Below are 20,286 nucleotides of genomic sequence, written 5' to 3'. Positions count from 1 at the left end.
CTCAGTCCCACCCACCTCACAGGGTGGCTGTTGTGTGGGGAGAAGATATAGGAGATTGTAAGCCGCTCTGAGTCTCTGATTCAGAGAGAAAGGCAGAGCATAAATCTGCAGTCCTCTTCTTCTTTTCATTTGGTGGTATGCGTACTACTGGTGCGACTCAGAAGTAGTCTGACCCTACCTTCCAGGGATTATCCACTGTGCTTCTGCTGCTCCCCCCACCTTGACTGTCTTAAGTCACAGCATAGTCCTAAAAATCGTAGCAACTTTATCAGCAATACTGTTAAAGCAGATTACTATTAGATGCCTGCAGTGAAGTTCTTGGAGGTGAAGCAATAAACAAGACTGCTCAAATTCCACTCTCAGGTGACACAGCTATGCATCATATTGAAAATGTGTCTTGTGACAGTGAAGCTCTAACCAATGACTGTCTGAAAAAGTTTTTTGCACTTCAGATGGATGAATCAGCAGATGCTTTGAACAGTGCCATTTTAATATGATTTGTTCAATAACCCAGTGAAGGGAAAGGGCTTGAGGATGTGTTTACGGTTCACAGAATGGCTATGCAAAACAACAGATGCAGAGATATTCCATAATTTCAAATAATATTTTTCAAAGAATGATCAAAATCAGAAATGCATCATACAGATGGGTCTTCTGACACGACAGGCACCCTCCCTGGGGATCATGGCAAACATTTGCCAAGTTGCAAGTGCTAACTTGCTAGTTATATCCTTCGGGCTGTTAAACTCCAGATGGGGTCTGGAGAGCTCCTGGAATTACAACTGATCTCCAAATGGAGACTGGAATGATTTTTAAGGTTAAATGTTGTTTTTAATACCTATTGTATAATTTATTGTATTGATGTTGTTAGCTGCCCTGAGCCTGCCTCGGCGGGGAGGGCGGGATATAAATAAAACGTTATTATTATTATCATTATGACAGATACCAGTTCCCCCAGAGAAAATGGCTGCTTTGGAGGGTGGACTTTATAGCATTATACCCTGCTGAGGGCCTTCCCCTCTCCAAACCCCAAACCCCACCCTCCCCAGGCTCCACCCTCAATATCACCAGGAGTTGGCAACCCTATACACTGTATGATCTATTATGCTTCCAATCAAACATATGATTCCTGAACTGTCTGATTGCATAGAACCAATGTACTGAGCAGCTAAATTGTCAAAGGACTTTGTAAGGTGATAGGTGCCAAGCACAAAAGCCTACTGCTTTAAAAGAGAGATGATTACAGTGAGTAAGGTGCTATCCAGGCTGAGAGAAGAATTTAGGTATTTCTGAAAAGAAATCTGAGCTAGAATGCCTGATAATGGACTTCCGGGGTTGGAAAATGCCGAGCTGAACTGCTTCTCAGAAGGGGAGCAGGCTGGAACTTCTGTTCGGGGTAATGGAAGGCAATTTAATGCCTACTGCCTACTTTTCTCAGTCAGAGATTAGTTCAAGATATGCACAGGAAACTTTGAGGAGATTTACTTTGGCTAAAAGGAAGTCCCGGGGGGGGGGGGCTCCTTTGAGGCTTTGAAGGGTCTCCGGAGACGAGTTGCATTTTCATCATCTGCAGAAGTTTCCAGAGTCATTTATTTGACTTAAGCTCGACAGGATCCTAATCTTCTTTGATACTACTAAACATCTAAAGCTATACAAGACCGGTGTTGATCTGGATAACTACAGAAAAGGTACAGATCGCTATCTTTCATTCCGGGACTAATTAAAGTTAAACAAAATAAAATCAGAAGGTGGAAAATTGAAATCTAGAAAGCTTGGGAGAAGGGGCAAAATTTGGACTTTGTAAATTTAAAGAACACTATTAAAAACTGGAAAGGAATTTATTGTTTGGTCTACATGCAGTTTTTGAGAAAAAGCCCCATCGTCATAGAATTGCAGCTTCCACATTCAACACAGGAAATACATCAAGCATCGCGAGATCTCTCTACCAGCGAAAACAGGATTTGGTGGCAAGTAAAACAGGAAGTACTGGATGAAAAAGGGAAATCATTGAAGCAGCTAGCCTACTCTAGGACTATAATATCATAGGAAGATCCTGAAGGGACTAGAAACATGTATGACTATATGTATAGAGTGAATTCACTTTATGCTAAAAAAATAATCTACCAAGAGATGTGGTTATAAGATATATGACAAAAGAAATGGTGGGAAAAATTATGAAATTTTTTTTTGAAAAGACATTGATAGTGGGAGGCAGCAGAGTAAGAATTATGAAGGAGTTGCCAAGACAAGTGATAAATGACAGAAGAGCATATAAGAAATTGACAGAAAAATTACAGGACAATGAAATGAGGTATAGATGGATAATACCCGAAGGTTTGAGCTTTGAACTTCAAGGAGGAAGGATTACAATTACAAACACTCAGGGACTTCGTAGATTTTTTGAAGAACGCAAAGAATTTGCACCATGATGGATTACAAATTATTATCTTAGAATGTAAATGGACTAAATTCACCACAAAAAAGAAAGGCAACATTTCATTGGATTTAAAAGCAAAATTGTAATATAATTTGTCTACAAGAAGTACATATTAAACAAAAGGATTACAAATTTTTATGGAATAAGCAATTGGGACTAGAATTTAATTCATTGTCTGAACAGAAGAAAAGGGGAATGATTTTTTATATTAAACAAGAACTGGACCCGAAATTAGTGTTTAAAGATAAAGATGGAAGATTTGTAGTGGTAGAAATAATATTAAATGCAAAAAACCCGTTGTTATTGGGACTGTATGCACTAAATGGAGCAAAGGATGCTCTTTAAAAAGACATTATACAACAATTTGATGAAGTGACATATGATCAAGTTTTGATAATGGGGGACTTTAATGGAACAATTAAGAATACACTGGATAGGTCCGGGGAAAAAAATAATAAGGAAGGAAAATTGCCAAAGTCTTTTTTTGAATTGGTCAAACAAGAAAACCTGGAAGATATATGGAGAAAATTTAACCCTGAAGTGTGGGACTATACCTTTTTTTCAGCAAGACATAATACTTTTTCCAGAATTGACATGTTGTAGGGCACTAAGGATTTAGGCCTTATAACAAAGAAAATAGAGATTTTACCTAAAATAGAAACTGATCATAACCCAATAATGTGGATTACAAAATTGTCTAAAAAGTTGAAAAGATGGGGATTAAATGATTTACTACAGAATAAAGAAATAGTGACATCTCTAGAAAATGAAACTAAAGCTTTCTTCCAAATAAACGATAAAGAAGATATAGAATTTCAGACGGTATGGGATGCTTATAACAGTAATGAGAAAAATATTGATTACTTTGAATAATAAAGACAAGAGGGCAAAAGAAAAACAGATGCTGGACATTCAAAATGAAATAAAGAAAAAGAAGGGGAACTGAGAAAAAGGCCAGGGAAAAAGAAAATTATGAGGGAGATTACAATATTACAAACACAAATGAGACATTTGTTAAATAAAGAACTGGAATGGAATCTGAAAAGATTGCAGCAGAAATCTTTCGAGGGAGCAAATAAACCTGGAAAATATTTGGCCTGGCAACTGAAGAAAAAGAGAGAAAGCAAAATTATTAATAAAATTGTGGTTGATGGAAGAGAGGTGGTAGATCAAGAAGGAATAAAAAGAGAATTTTTAAAGTATTATGCCAAATTATTTAAGGGTGTTAAAATAAATAAAGAAAAGATGGAAGAGTATTTACAAAATATTAAAATAGCACCCTTAACAGAAAATATGGGAAAAGTTTTGAATGATCCAACTGAAAAAATAGAAATTGAAGCAGTGATTAATGCAATGAAAATTGGGAAGGCACCTGGGCCAGATGGATAAACAGCTAATTTTTTAAAATCTTCAAAGAGGAGTTAATACCGAAACTTCAGAAATTGATGAACATGATAAGAATAAAAGGGAAAATACCAAATACATGGAAGGAAGCTGTTATCTCGTTGATTCCAAAAGAAGATAGCGATGTTACGAATGTAAAAAATTACAGACCAATCTCACTATTAAATAATGATTATAAAATATATACAAGAATATTAGCAAAACGGCTTAAACAACATCTGACAAATTTTATAAAGGAGGATCAAGCAGGGTTTCTCCCCAAAAGGCAGATAAGAGACAATATTAGAACTGTTGTAAATATTGTAGAATATTATGAAAGACATCCAGAAAAGAAAGTAGCATTATTCTTTGCGGATGCAGAGAAAGCATTTGATAATTTAAATTGGGACTTTATGTTTGCAGTTATGGAGAAAATGGAGTTGGGGGGAAACTTTATAAGGATGATAAAAGCAATATATACTGAACAACGTGCAAGGCTATTTATAAATGCAGATCTTACAGAAGATATGATAATTAGCAAAGGTACAAGACAAGGCTGTCCACTTTCCCCACTGTTGTTTATAATGACTCTTGAAATGTTACTGATGCAAATCCAAGAAGACAAAGAAATAGAAGGATTAAAAGTAAAAGGATTTACTTATAAATTTAGAGCATTTGCAGATGATATAATGTTTATAAATGAAAATCCCATACAAGTAACACCTTTGTTGTTAGCTAAAATACAAGAATATGGAGAATTGGTGGGACTTTATATTAATAAAGAAAAATCAAAACTTCTATGTAAAAATATGCAAGTAAATAAACGAAAGGAATTGCAGAAGCTAACGGGTTGTGAAGTTACCTCTAAGGTAAAATATCTGGGTGTGGAGATAACAATGAAGAATATTGATTTGTTTAAAAACAATTATGAGAAGCTATGGCATAAAATGGATGAAGATATGATACAATGGAATAAACTTAATTTGTCATTGCTGGGCAGAATATCTGCAATTAAAATGAATATTCTGCCAAGAATAATATATTTGTTTCAAACTATTCCGATTGTGAAAGACAGTAAACAATTTAATAGATGGCAAAGAAAAATCTCAGAGTTTGTATGGGCTGGGAAGAAACCAAGAATTAAAATGAAAATTTTAACAGATGCAAAAGAGAGAGGTGGATTTCAATTACCAGACTTAAAATTATATCATGAAGCAGTTTGTTAAGTGTGGATGAAAGAATGGATGATGCTGTTAAACAAAAAATTCTTAGCGTTGGAAGGTCATGGAAATAAATTTGGCTGGCACGCTTATATGTATTATGGGGGAAAAAAAGATGGATGTTTTTTTTCTCACCATTATATAAGAAACAAACACATGGATGAAATATAAGAAATATGGGGATGAGAGAAAGCCGTTATGGATAGTGCCAGCAGAAGTAATAAAAATGACAGCTGAGATGGGTGAAAAAAAGTGGTTGTCATATAACCAACTATTAAAAATACAAAGTGACAAAATAGAATTGAAAACTGCTGAAGAACTGAATAATAAATATGATTGGTTTCAAATGCAACAAATAAAGAGCTTGGTGGAAAAGGATATTAAAACTGAAGGAATAAGAAAAGAACAAACAGAAATGGAAATTCTGCTTGGAGATAATGAAAAATTAATTTCAAAACTATATAAATTACTTCTAAAATGGTCTATGGAAGATGAAGTAGTGAAATCTCAAATTATATAATGGGCAATTAATGTAAATAAAGAAATACAGATGGAAATTTGGGAATATTTGTGGAAGAATTCTATTAAGCTTTCGACATGTCACAGTATTAAAGAGAACTGTTTTAAAATGATGTATAGATGGTATATGACTCCTAAAAAGTTGGCAAAGATGAACAATAAGATGTCAGATAGATGTTGGAAATGTAAAAAACATGAAGGTTCTTTCTACCATATGTGGTGGACTTGTGAAAGAGCAAAGAAGTATTGGCAGATGATTCAACAAGAAATTTCTAGGAACTTGAGATATGAATTTAAGAAAGTTGCAGAGACTTTTCTGTTGGGATTACAAATGGAAAAATTTCCAAAAGACGATAGAACTATAATCTGGTACTTGCTTTCAGCTGCTAGGACATTGTATGCGCAGTTGTGGAAGCAAGAAAAAATACCAGAGAAATGGGATTGGATTGTAAAAGTTATGACATGGAGTGAAATGGACAAATTAACAAGAATTTTAAGAGACTATGATTTAGAAGTTTTTAAGAGGAAGTGGAAAAAGTTTAGAAGATATGTAGAAAAAGAGTGGAAAGTAAAAGGACATTGGACAATTTTTGATAATGATTAAGTATTAGAAGGAAGAAGGATATTAATCTTTATTTTTATTAGTTAAGGGTACCTTTAAATATTAGTATTTTAAGTAAATAACACTGGCAGGGGTCAAGTAACGGGGGGAGGGGTGGTTAGAAAGTAACATATGGGATAGATAAAAAGAAGTTATTAATGATGCAAGAAATAGATATTGTTACCATATGTTACTAAATAAAATTGTTTTAAACTAGAATGCCTGATAATATTGGGGGGATCTTGAAAGCAGCAGACATATTTGAGCTCCTAAACAAACTGAATTTGCAGATGCAAAGGTCCACTAAATTCATCTTTCCACTTAAGCTTTCAAAAATAAGCTAGTGGTTTGGAAGAAAAGCGTTGATAAGAAAATACTCAATATACTTAATTGCTTTTTGGCTGTCTCTGTCTTTAAAGACATAGTAACAAAATGAATTCTCGCCAGTACTCCTCCAATTTTTATGGCCCTAAAATTTATCATAAATGATAAATATAACAACAGAAATATCCTTCTTGGGAAAAGTGGGCTTCTTTGTTTCTATCATGGTGGGACCCAGATTCTTCGCTACAGAAACTGGTGGGTTGTAAGATATGAAAGCCTGAGAACCGGTAGCCTGGACTGGAGGATTCTCCTACATACATCTCTGCTTCAGAGGAAAAGCATTCCACAGCAGGAACTATCTAGCACACATGCTAGATCAGAGGTTCCCAAACTTATTTGGCCTAATGCCCCCTTTTCAGAAAAAAAAATACTCAGTGCCCCTCTGGAAATCTTCAGCTCCAACTAGCGCAATGGGAAGGTGCCACCACCGAGCCTCTTTCAACCCAAAAGCAGCAGGTAGCCGTAAAATGGGGTGCTGTTCGGAGGCTTCCTTTGGAGCAGTGGCGCAGCAGCGCCGTCCAGGGCTCTCGGCTTGCCTTCTGGCTGGTGCAATTGTGCCACATGGGAAGGGGGAGTAAGGGGGTACCCAGCATTACCCCCTGGCAGGGTGGCACCCTAGGCAGTCGCCTACTCTCACGTGCTGGTCCTACAGAAGTCACTGATTAGAAATTCTGGACCCCTCCCAGAAACGTGATGTTTTGACATCTCCCACTCTTTTCTTCTCCCTTTATGCTTCCACCCCCCCTTATTTTTATTCACCGCCCCCTAATTGCACCCAAGGCTACTACCACCCCCCTGGATCGTTCCAGCACCCCCCAGGGAGCAATATCGCCCACTTAGGGAAACACTGCGCTAGATCGTTCATAGCCTCTAAGCCAGGGGTCCTCAACCTTTTTAAATAGGGGGCCAGTTCACTGTCCCTCAGACTGTTGGAGGGCCGGACTGCCGTTACTGTACAAGGCCGCGGGCCGTCAGTTCTCCGTCTTCTGAATCTCTCTCCCTTCCCCACACCACACACCCTGGCCTGGGAACTCACCTCACCTCGGTATCACCTCACACTCTGTCTCCGCCGCCTCAGCCCAGTGCCGGAAGTGTGCGCTGCTAACGCGAGTTTAGGTCGAACGTCACTTCCGGTCTGATTTTGCCATAACCCGGCGGGCCGCATAAACGTCCTCAGGGGCCGCATCTGGCCCACGGGCCGTAGGTTGAGGACCCCTGCTCTAAGCCATAGAGACCACATGTAGTGGGAGGATCGAAGCATGGCAAGTAGGCTCCCGGTACACACAACTGTAATGTCTGAAAATGTCTTCTCTCCTAGGGTAAACTAGAGGTGTACATGTGGTCAAGATTTCAGAGTGTTTTTTGTGACGAAATATGCTACACAAAGACACAGGGTAGTGTGATACAGTGAGCAGTGCCACTTTGGATCTTTATTCACATGCAAATACAAGCCATTTTTCTTGGGGCACATCATGTCAATGTAACTGCCTCATCCAAGCCCTCCTTTGAGCAAACATACTATCTGCTCCATGCTGTTAGCTTCTGAATTGGGCCTTCCATCTCACGATGTTTGACAAGGAGAGCAGCAGAAACTGGAATGAGATTATGTCCGCAGCAATAGTTTTCAGAGGGTAGCTGTGTTAGTCTGCAGGAAAACAGCTAGATTCGAGTCCAGTAGCACATTAGACACCATCAAGATTTTCAGGGTAAGAGCTTTTGAGAGACAAAGCTCCCTTCATCTGATGGTATCTAGCCAGGGCCAGGCTTTCTGGTGCCCTAGGCAAGGCATCCCAGTGCCGGGGTCCACCCTTTAACTTGCCCCCCCCTCCACCCTTGGGCCCCCCACATCAGGTCTGAGTGGCCCCGCAGCAGGCAGGCAGGAACAGAACAGAAATGTTTACTTTGAGGTGGATCGACCCACTACAGTTTGGCTTTCATTCTGCACCGGAAACTGATCTCCTTCCATAGCAGACAATCCTTTTTTTTAAACACGGAAGCATTTGATTCCCTTTCTTCCAATGAATAACATAATTCCCTGTGTGTGTACGCACGCGTGTGTAAAAATATATTTTTCTTCTACAATATGGTATTCCCATCTTCAGAGAGAATTCACTCTTGTTTTGTACCTGGATCCTAAAATAAATGGAGGTGCATGCAAGAAATAATTAAAACAAATCTGCTGTCATGTGCTGGGACTTGAAGCTCCCATGGACCAGGAACAATATCATTGCCTTGTTACTCCACACCCACTCACCCACACGGCTTTTCCCGGCCCCAGCAGAGGTTGGCTCAGGTGTCTTATCTGGTGTTTTGTCCAGTGGAGAGGCGAGCAGGGCTTGGGGTGGGGTGGGGGGGTCTGCTGGAAATGGTAGGGTTTTGTTTTCCTCTTCAATGCCTTGGCTGGGCTTCCCCATCCCAGGCTCCCCCCCCTCCCTCCCCCCCTCCCCCGTGCACCTTTGATTCTCTGCCAGCAGGAAGTCCAGTTGGTTCTCCCAGCTGTGGACATGGGGGTGGGGGTGGGGAGGGAGGCCCCAGGCAGCTGTCTGAGAAGAAGGGTGTCAGCCAGCAGTCTCTGCCTTGAAATAACTCAAGCTGTAAACTCAGTCCCAGAACATGAGCCCCTTGCCCCCCCCCCCTCAAATCAACTGGGAAACGAAGCTGGGGAGAGAAGGCAGAGGAAGCCCTTGGCCGGGTTTGACCTGTTGAGATTGAACCACATGGGTGTGTGCAGAAGTATATGCGTGTGTGTGAGTGTGCTTGCATGTGTTGGGAGGAGTCTGGAGGAGCCCAGAAGTTGGCCCCCAAAGGAGGCTGGGGCCTCCGAGCAAATGATTTGCAGCCATGTTTGTGCTGGAGGGAGCACAATCCATCCTCTGCCCTGCCGGGAGAACTGCACCCAGGGGTGGGTGGGCAATAGGGCCCCGCTCCTCGAAAACAAGGCAGCAACCCCATAGGCTGGGATCCTTACTCGAAAGCAGGGCTTCCTGCCAAGTATGGCTGCAAGCCTCCAGTGCCTTATCTGGACATTCCTGTGATCCTCAGGTGACATGCATGGGGAGGGGGAGCACCTGTTACCCCTAGGGCCAGATGGCGCTCTAGATGGTGGCCTACCTAGCAAACTCCCTAGTGCCGGCTCTGTATCTGACAAAGGGAACTTTGACTCTTGAAAACTTATACCCTGAAAATCTTGTTAGTCTCTGAGGTTGCTACTGTCCTCTAATCCAGCTGTCTGTGGCAGGTAAAGGCTGTCACAACAAGGGTATTCCACACAGAGAATGATATCAGAGAGGGGATGCTCTTGAGGAAGGCTTGGTGAATTTTTTTGGTGGTTAAGGGACCCAGAAAGCCAGGACAAGGTTGAGGACCTATTTGAAGCAAGGCTGAGGCCTGACCCATACAATACAAAATCCATGTGGCCACCGATGGGACTGTATCTCAGAAGTGTATGTGGGCCTGGTTGTCATCATGACCACAGTGCTTGGGTAGAAAATGCTTCAGCCTTCCCCCTGTGCTGTTATCACATCCTGATACAATCCCTGCAGCTGTTGTTTAGACTGTTGTGAAAATGATGGCTTCATATGTGTTTCTTCACTAGCACAAACAGCAGCTACTCAGAGCTGTTTTCAGGTTTCAGGGGGAAGAGGGTCTGAAGCCACTTCTACCCATGTACTGCAGCTGTCATCAGAACCCAGCCTGTCTGAGTCAGGAATGCACAGAACTTCCATAGCATATCTGAGTTAAAGTCCTCTTGGCATCCACAAGGACTTTATTCCATGTGAACAAAGAAAGAATGGAGAAGGAAACAGTGCTCCAGGCACTAGGCAGGGGCAGCCAAGAGTTCTTCAAGCACATGAGTAAAAGCAGTGAGTGGGTCTCACAAACTGGAAGGGAAGGGGGAAGGTTCAAAAACAGAACTATCACTGGCACGTGTTGTAAATTTGGATCTGCTGGTTGATGTCTCCCAGAATGGCCCTCATCTTGGCCTCCAACCCGTCCAGTTGAGCTGCCTTCTCTTCCAACAGCCTCTCGTTTTCTTCGTATGTTCCTTCCAGCACTGGATAAAGATGAAGACAGGAGAAGGACAGAGGAATGACCCAAAAGAGGGAGGGAGAGATAAAGGATGTCACTAGTTGCACAGTCTCATTCCCAAATCCAATGTCCTAAAAGATCATCCCAAGTTCTGTCCCTTGTAGTTCTAGCCAAACAACCTCAAGTGGCCAGGCGTCTTCTTGCAGATTGAGTGAACTGTTTGTATCTCTTTCTCTTTCTCCCAGTTTGGAAAGCCAGTTTGGTGTAGTGGTTAAGTGCATGGACTCTTATCTGGGAGAACCGGGTTTGATTCCCCACTCCTCCACTTGCACCTGCTGGAATGGCCTTGGGTCAGCCATAGCTCTGGCAGAGGTTGTCCTTGAAAGGGCAGCTTCTGTGAGAGCCCTCTCAGCCCCACGCACCTCACAGGGTGTCTGCTGTGGGGGAGGAAGATAAAGGAGATTGTGAGCCGCTCTGAGATTCAGAGTGGAGGGCGGGATATAAATCCGATATCTTCTTCTTCTTCCCATCCATGTTCCCTATTGGCCACCAGACTGCTGAAAGCACAGTGGACAAGGCCAATAAGAGATGCTGCAAGATCTCTGTGCTCTTAGTGCAGTGAGGCATCCAATTATCCATGGATTCACAGGAGTGGCTGGACCCTGCCAAGTGCTGGGAAAGGCTACGATGGCAGCCCCCAGGCAAGAGAGGTCTCTTCCCGCTCCTTAGGAGTAGAAAAGTGATGACATCAGACCTTAGGCAATGCTGAGGTTGTTGGAATGCTGAATACTACACCAAGACAGCAGACTCGGAGCTTGTGGAGTTAGATCTACTCAAGAACACACGCAGCTCCCCCAATGAAATCCTCCTCCAACAGCACATCTCCCTCCACTGGCCCTTACTACTTCCCCTCTCTCCCTCACCATCCACCAGAGCCACCCTGAGAGTGGATTCTGTTCTCCCTTGCTCTGTTCTAGGGCTTGGTGCAATGGTCACCTCTAGGCTAGGTTACAGTAACTCCCTCTACCCAGGGTTCCCCTTGTGCCTGATCCAGAAAATGCAATTGGTGCAGAATGCACACAGAATGGCTCCAAATCAAGTACTGGAACAGGTTTAAGCTTCTGATGTTGATGTTCAAAGCCATAATTGGCCTGGAACCAGTGTATCTATGGGACTGCCTCTCCCAGTATGTCCCTCAAAGAGCATTACATTCAGCTAATGACAATGGGTTAGTGGTCCCCATGAAAACCATTTGACTGTCAATAACTAGGGACAGGACCTTTTTGGCCCTGGCCCCTACCTGGTGGAACTCTCTGTCTAGTAAGATCTGTGCTCTGCAGGATCTGAAACAATCTCATATGGTCTGTAAAACAGAGATGTTCCACCAGGCATATGGGCAGAGACAATAATGATGAAGAGCACTGCCCTCTCTTGTGGTCTGTTCCCTCTAAGAACATAAGAGAAGACATGTTGGATCAGACCAATAGCCCATACATCTGTCACATAGTGGCCAAAAACCAGGTGCCATCAGGTCCACCAGTGGGGCCAGGACACTAGAAGCCTTCCCACTGTCCGCCTCCACCCAAAGAAAAACTACCAAGAATACAGAGCATCACTGCCCCAGACAGAATTCCATCTATACCTTGTGGCTAATAGCCACTGATGGACCTCAGCTCCATATGTTTATCCAATCCCCTCTTGAAGCCATCTATGCTTGTATATGCTATGGTCTCATCCACCTGTGCCACTGCTACTATCTGCAATGCTTTAATTTTGATTTTACAGAGCTCCACTGTTGATGGAATTTTTATTTTAATACTGTAAAGTTATGTTTTTAACTATTTATTATGATTTACCCTGCCCTGAGCCTTGCTGCACGGGGAAGGGCGGGTTAGAAATAGAATGTAATAAATAAATAAAATATTCTGTTTGGAAGTCCTCCTAAGTGTGATATTAGGAACAGCAGCAGATGCTTTGAGAATCAGCTTTGTATAAAAACAGCTGTTAAGTTTCTGCATGAGAGATCAGAATTGAAATTGTGTAGACAGAGTCTGGTAAAAGTGCAACAACCAGGGAGGACAGGGCTGGGCTTCCAGTAATTAAAGGTATCTGTCTGTAGTTCTGTCCTTCTCTCACACCCTCAGTCTATGATCTTCCCATCCTTAGTATTACCATGCCAGTCACTGAGGAGTGGAGATGCTCTGGGAACCTCCCTCTCGGGAGACAAAATATATACTAATGTTCAGAGTTTGGCATCATTTATTTCAGAGGATGGAATTTATTTATTTATTTATTGCACTTGTGTCCCACCCTCCCCAAACGGGTTCTGAATGGAGGGGGGTTCTTGGCACCACGTGTGTAAGTAGTGTTCATGTTTAGCAGTTCCCTGGTTACCATACCCTTCCCCTGAGGTGGAATTCTAGCAGGAGCTGCTTTGCATATTAGGCCACACACCCCTGATATAGCCAATCCTCCAAGGCTCTTTTTTGTAAGCTCTTGTAGGATTGGCTACATCAGGAGTGTGTGGCCTAATATGCAAAGGAGCTCCTGCTAGAATTCCACCCTTGCCCTTCCCTCTGCCGTAGGCACTTACCGCTCAGCCGTCGGAGCTTGTCATGAGCATCGCGGAGCAGCCCCTTGGCCTCATTGCGTAGGTGCTCTGCTTTCTGCCGTGCCTGCTGCACGTGGTGGGCCTTGTATTCCACCAGCTCCTTCATGGTGCGGTACTGGTCCCCCAGAGGCCCCTCCAGCACCTGGGGATGCAGTGAGAAACAGGTGGGGTGGTGAAAAAGAAGTGCAGGCCCCTGATTCCTGACATGTCCAGAGGATTATGAGAAGGACAACCAGAAAGGACAGTAGTTCCTCAGTGGAACAGGCTTCCTTAGGAGCTGGGAGCTGGTGGGCTCTCCTTCCTTGGAGGTTTTTAAACAGATGGCCATCTGACAGCAATGCTGATCCTGTGAACTTAGGGGGAGGTATTTGTGAAGTTCCTGCATTATGCAGGGGGTTGAACTAGATGACCCTCTCTTCCAAGTTCCAACTCTATGATTCTATTATTCTATGAAACAAAGGTGAGAATTGTTTTGATGGAATCACTTCAAGAGATAAGTTTTGCTCCTGCTAAAATATCTGGCGTGCGACAAGGATATATTTGATCTTCCTAACTGTTCAGTCTGTATGCAGAACATATCGTAAGGAAAAGTGAATTAATTCAGTTGAGGGTGGAGTGAAAATAGGTGGATGGAACATCGACAGTTTGAGATTCGCAGATGACTCCACATTACTGGCAAAAAATGGTAAAGACCTGAAATGGCTACCGATGAAGGTCAAACCAGAAAGTTCCAAAAGCAGGATTACAGCTGAAAATCAGGAAGACAAAAAGTAATTACTTTGAAATGTTAAAAAAAAGTAATTACTCCTGGAGAATTTCACAACTTTCAGGCTGATGATGAAGAAACTGAAATTGTTTGAGATTTTCTATTCCTTGGTTCCATCATCAGTCAAAAAGGGAGGCTGCTACCAAGAAATCAGAAGGAGATGGAGACTGGGAAGGGCAGCCATGAAGGAGCTAGAAAAGGCTGTGAAGTGTAAGAATGTGTTACTGGCATCCAAGAGCAAGATAAGATACCATACTATTCCCCATTGTTCCATACTATTCCCCACACCCATTGTATGGGTGTGAAAGTTTGACAGTGAAGAAAGCTGATGAGAAGAAAGTTGATTGGTTTGAAGGAGTTGAAGGAGATTTTTACAGATACCACGGACCACCAAAAAGACAAATACATGGGTTCTAAATCAAAGCAAGCCTCAACTCTCCTTAGAAGGTAAAATGATGGAGCTGAGGCTATCATACTTTGGTCACAGTAGGAGAAGACAGGAGTCACTGGAGATGCTAGGGAATGCTGAAGGCAGCAGGAGAAGAGGAAGACCGAACATGAGATGGATTGACTCAATCAAGGAAGCTGTGGCCCTCCGTTTGCAATACCTGAGCAAGGCTGTTGAAGATAGGATATTTTGAAGAACATTATAGGGTTGCCATAAGCCAGAAGTGACTTGGTGGCACATAACACACACACACAATACCTGATGGTAGGAAAAGGAATTTCCTCCAAGGTCAGATTGGCCCCATATGTGTGTTTGGGAAATGTGGTTTGGCACAACTGCTAGAGTAACACAGATCTCTGTGTACTGTGCCTTTGCTTGTGGACATCATAGAAAGGAACGCTTAGGTGGGCCTAACTGGACTTTGCCTTTGAGTCTCCTCCACCACTATGGTTCCACTGGATTGCTCCATCCAGTGAGAGAAAGGCTAAATGACCTAGGGGTAGTAGAAGGTAAATCCATCTGTGGATCCATCTACCTAGCTTGGGTCTGTCTGCCAAAGGCTTTTGCCATCATATAGCCTCCCAAACACCATCAGAACTCTATCTTAAGGAAGGGATTCAGACCCTGTGTATTGGTGCCTTCATGTGAAAGCTGTTTGAGGTCAGATGCATTCCATTTGTCTGATGTAATTGGCCCAGACTATTCAGTGATGGTGGCAGAGTTTCTTAGAGCATTTGTGATTTCCATTAAAACTAGGAGACATCCAGATGAAATTGGCAAGCCTGAATCTCCGGAGGCACTCAAGCAAAAAGCAAATGAAACTGTCTCCAGAACAACCCTGCGAGGGGTAGATTACGAAGAACTCTAAGAGGATACATGAAGGACCAGCCAAAGAACATGAAGGGTTTCAAAGTATTTGTTTTACACCAGAAATACTTGATGTGAATTATTTATTGTAAATTGCCTGGGGACTACCTGAGAAAAGTGGGATACAAAACTATTACACAGATAATGCCTCCCACCTGTCCAGGATCAGGAAAGGGCTGTCACACATGTGGATCCAGCACAGGTAAGGCGATGTGCCCATGTTCGAACCAAGGGGCTGCATCACTGCCGGGTTCCCAGAGCTGAAGCCCATCCCCACTTACCTGTTTGGCCTCCCCAGCCCGGTCCCGAGCGGCATTGGCTGTCTCCTCTGCTCGTGTGGCTGCCAGGCTGTTGTTGGCCCACTTCATCTTGAGGGCATCCACCTGTTTATCCAGATGGCCCACCCGTTCCATGGCTTCAGCCAGCTGACCCTCGGCGCTTTCTGTCTGTTCCTGGATCTGATGGGAGATGGGAGGCAAGAGGGAAACAGTGTAAAAGCAAGGAGTGATGTGCTCTCTCTCTGCAGTGGGAGCATCGTCTCTTTTAGCACGGGTCGCTGACTTGATCTGATGCCTTGCAGCACATAGTGCCCATATAAAACCATCAAGCTTCCCCAAGCACCAGGACACAGAACTAGGGAAATGTATTGTTCATTATAGAATCATCTACCCCTCCCCTCTACCAACATGGCATTCAAGGCAGCTTACAGAATTATTTTTACAAACCCTCCAAACCCAGATTGCAGTTCAGAAGCACAACTATCGTAAAAGCAGCAGAAGACCAGAGAATCCACAGCGTTACACAGCAACAAAAGCACCACACAAAATCCAAAAATAATAGAATACTCAAAACAGACTGGAGCATCGGGGGCAGTAAAAAAAACTAAAATGAAGACTAAAAACAACAATTGAGACCAATTTCACACTAGACCTTGAATCCTGGTTTAGCACTGTCCCCAAGCTGATAGTCTACACTAAAATAATAGACGATCTGGTTTCTCTGATTCTAGTGTAGAATGTCAGTTTGGGGACAGGGCTAAACCAGGATTAAAGGTCTAGTGTAAAATTGGTCACAGAGCAATAAAAAAGAGTAAAAAGATCAACAGGGCACTGTTAGATTCAGCCTTTGGAAGAACAGTCATCACCAAATGGGCTTCTTAGGGGAGGGTTCTTGTAACTGGAGATGTACCTGGGCCTTGTAACTGGAGATTCTGGGGCTTGGACCTGGGACCTTCTGAGTACAAAGCAGATGCTGTACCAGTGAGCCCACCTAGGCCACTGACTCACCCACAGCCCCACCTAGAACAATTTCCTTTTCTTGGTTTATGAAGGCATCCTCCCCACATCTTTGTATCAGTGACTGGCCTAAGGACCAGCTGGGTTTTTCTCCCTGCTAGAAGGGCAACACCCCTCTCCAGTACTTCTTTATATAAACTCTCACCTCTGAGCCTTCTGCTATACATTTTCTTAGTTGTGATGCTCCACATCCCCGCCCCAAAGACATGTGAGAGATGAAGAGCTTTCTGTGTAAATGCTGGGCCTATCCTTTGTAGAAGAGAAACTGAAGCGTGGCAGATAAGGTGGGTGCCATGTATTGGGACTCGCCTTATTAACAGCATTCTCGGTGTGGTAGATATCACTGGCCGCGTTGCGAATGGCTTTCTCAGCAGCATTCTGTGCGCGCTTGGCATCATCCAGAGCCCGCTTCACGGCTTCGGCAGCACTCTTTACGCTCTCTGCCCGGGCACTGGAAGGAGAGGATTGCTCCAAGTTAGAATCCAGTCCTATCCGCACTATTGATCCTGATGGCCAGGGACAGAGATTGCAGATTCATGGGAGCACAGATCTGTCAGCAGATACTGGCCACAACAGCTCGATGGAGCTTCTGTGTCCAGATCGAGTGAGCCCGCAGATCAATAATTGTCAGTGCAAAAAAGATTTGAAACTAGATTTCTCTGATCCAAGTCCAACACTTTAACAGCTACCCTATGTAGGTCTGTAATATTGACTGTCCACCAGCTGAGGCCTCACCAAGGGCTAGGGTTGCCATGATCTACTGTCGTGTCGGTAGAGAGATTTGGGGGGCGTTCCTCGAGGGAGCGGAATGTCACGTAACATCCCCAGCACAATGGTGTCACATGGAACTGACATCATGTCAGGGATGCTGCATGCTGACATTCTGCTTTTTGGGCAAAACTCCATGGAAAGATTGCCCTAAAATCATATAAAGTTTTGCCCAAAAAGCAGAGCATCATTGCACAGCATTTGTGACATCATTGTGTTGGTAACTTTGTTGCATGAGGTTACTGTTTAGGGACAGCGTTTCCCCTGCTGGCCAGCTGGTCAGCATTGAGCAAAGGCCCCCAAAAGTGGGGGATCCCCGATCTAGGTAATGGGAACCCTACCAAGGGCTGTCAAGTCTCCTGGCAGCTGGTTACCTCAATTGCTAGCTTCTCCTTCACGCCTTTCTTGCTGGCCATCATGCTACTTGCTCACAAGGAAATGGCAGCTTAGCGGGAACAATGGCTTCAGCCCCTACCATCTAGCCCAAAATTCATGCCATTCCCACTCCTACCTCCCACTCTTTTCCACACTCACTTAGCACGACGTGCATCTTGTAGTATCTGCCCTGCTCTGTGTACGTCCCCTGCTGTTTGGTCCAAGATGGCGTCCACATTGGCCAGGCTGCTAACACGCTCCTTGATCTCCTCAGCCAGGTGGTGGATCTGTGCAGGTGATGCTGGGATGGAGAGTTCCAGCACACGGGAGGCCACCAGTGCAATGCTGTCAGGATCAGCCCCTTCAACTAGGAGAGCAATGGGTTAGTTACTGCTCTGAAGAGATTAAAGGAAAAAACAGCCTCTTCCCACAAGGGCCATCCTAGATACACTTCTGGTTTTGGTGGTGCTTGTTTCTCAGCCCTCCCTCTCCTCCAAAATACTAGCCTCAGACTATCAGCTGCTGCTTAACAAGCTGTGAATATGCCTCTCATCGAAACAGCAGCCAAAGTTTCAAATGTCAGAAGCGCTTTGGAACCTTCCTGCGGGGAGGGGGGGACAGAAGAGGCCCAAATGAGCAAGCAGTTGGAGTTCTTGTCTTCTTGGCATGGCATTAGGATTTCACTTTGTTCAGTGGGCTTGCTTTGCAGAGGCTGTATTCACATGAGGAAGCCCAAAAAGCATTAGGCCATGAGCATTTCAGGGAACTGTCTGCTGTATAAGATATATAATTTGGCTATAAAAAGCAGCCACAGGGGCAAGCAATCTGAATCAGGACTCTGGGCAATGGGGAAGAAGGGAGGATAACTCGTCCCTTCACACCACTAACTTGGTTGGAAATCTCCCACACACAGTGCTTAACAACCAGTAGGGAAAAAGGCAACACATGTAATCCCTGTGTAGGGAAAAAGGCAACACATGTAATTTTTCTCTTATGGGAATTTAGAACAGCCAGGAAGAGGGAAGATTTTTCAGTTGTGGAAAGAGCTCTTAAGTTGCAAGAATTCACTAACTGGAAAGACCTTCAGATTTCACTTTTGGGCAGGATCGCCACAATTAAGATGAATATTCTCCCGAGAATCCTGTTTTTGTTTCAGACAATACCAATCACGGTACCCAAAATATTTTTTCAACAACTTAATACCATGACCAAGACTTTTATCTGGCAGGGCAAGAAGGCCAGAATAAAATTGAAAGTTTTACAGGACAGTAAACTAAGAGGTGGCCTAGCCCTCCCAGATTGGAACTTATATTATAAAGCATGTGGTATGGCATGGTTGAGAGATTGGTGTAAGCTAGATAACAAGAGACTATTGATCATTGAAGGTGCAGGCTTGGGAGAAGGTTGGCATAATTATATGTGGTATCATGCCCCTACAAAAACTGGCCGTTTTCTTAGACATGAAATAAGAAGATCTTTGTACAAGATTTGGAGTGAAATTAAGTTACAGTATTCTTATACTCCCAAGTGGATATCTCCGATAGAAGCTTTGACTCATCCTAATTTGTAAAATTGGGACAGCCCACAGGACTACGCATATCTGTTGAACGATAAAAATGAATTGATTGAAGAAGAGATTGTTAAGTTAAATTGGTGGCTTCAATGCCAACTGAGATCAAGATTCCGAACAGATAAAGAAAAAGGTTTTGTGAACAAACAAATTGAGTTAGACCTTATTTTAGAATCCAAGCAGAAGATAATATCTAAGGTGTACGACTGGCTGCTCCAAATTAAGATGTGCGATGAAGCGGTGAAGGAAGTATGGATTCGTTGGCTTAAAGATTTTGGCTATATTATAGACCTGGAGGAATGGGAGAAATTATGGAAACAGAACTTAAAGCTGATAAGACCAGCAGATCTTAAAGAAAATCTATATAAAATGGTATATAGGTGGTACCTTACACCTGACAGATTGGCTAAAATCTATCCTACATATTCCAACAAGTGTTGGAAGTGTCGAGAAGTTAAAGGATCTTTATTTCATATATGGTGGCAATGCAAGTCTGCTAGAAAGTATTGGACACAAATTAACATTTGGACTCAAAAAATCTTAGAAACACAAGTTACTCATGTGCCGGAACTATATCTTTTAAATATCTGTAGGCAGAAACTGCCCATAACAAAGCTGAAATTGTTAATGTACATCATTACAATAGCCAGAATATTATATGCCAAGTACTGGAAAAGTGACAAAACCCCTAACAGAGATGAATTTATAAACAAATTATTGGAAACTGCAGAGGCCGATTTAATGTCTACAAGACTAAGAAACGGAAATGTGCAAAAGTGTCAGGAGGGATGGGACCCTGTTTATAAATGGGTTAAAAGTAAAGGATTTGATATGGAGTAACTATATTGAAATATGATACAATTATTGATTAATGAGAATGTTTTTTTTTTTAGTTAAAAAGCAAAGGTTTTGACATTGAGTTTTTATACCAAAATATGAATGAAATAATTGTGAAATTATAACTAAATATTTTTTACTTTCTCGAAACCTCTCCGTCTCCCAGCGTGTTTGGC

General features: G+C 42.9%; 1 protein-coding gene across 1 annotated transcript in view; it reads right to left on the bottom strand.

The window, feature by feature from the left end:
- Nucleotides 1-10,167: 10,167 nt before the first annotated feature.
- The window catches only part of LOC132572405 (laminin subunit beta-2-like), a 65,393-nt gene continuing 55,274 nt past the window's right edge, over nucleotides 10,168-20,286 (bottom strand). Inside the window, exons 29-33 of the mRNA XM_060239365.1 lie at nucleotides 17,863-18,070; nucleotides 16,870-17,011; nucleotides 15,547-15,723; nucleotides 13,167-13,326; nucleotides 10,168-10,598 (exon numbers count right to left, since the gene is read on the bottom strand). Of these exons, the coding sequence (XP_060095348.1) occupies nucleotides 10,462-10,598; nucleotides 13,167-13,326; nucleotides 15,547-15,723; nucleotides 16,870-17,011; nucleotides 17,863-18,070 (824 nt within the window). The 3' untranslated portion in view covers nucleotides 10,168-10,461. The remainder of the gene's footprint in view (nucleotides 10,599-13,166; nucleotides 13,327-15,546; nucleotides 15,724-16,869; nucleotides 17,012-17,862; nucleotides 18,071-20,286) is intronic.

This window comes from Heteronotia binoei, chromosome 5 (genome assembly GCF_032191835.1).
Source record: "Heteronotia binoei isolate CCM8104 ecotype False Entrance Well chromosome 5, APGP_CSIRO_Hbin_v1, whole genome shotgun sequence".
In the NCBI taxonomy this organism is placed as follows: domain Eukaryota; kingdom Metazoa; phylum Chordata; class Lepidosauria; order Squamata; family Gekkonidae; genus Heteronotia; species Heteronotia binoei.
The sequence above is the reverse complement of the archived record's forward strand: the minus strand, read 5'-3'. Positions and strand labels throughout refer to the sequence as shown.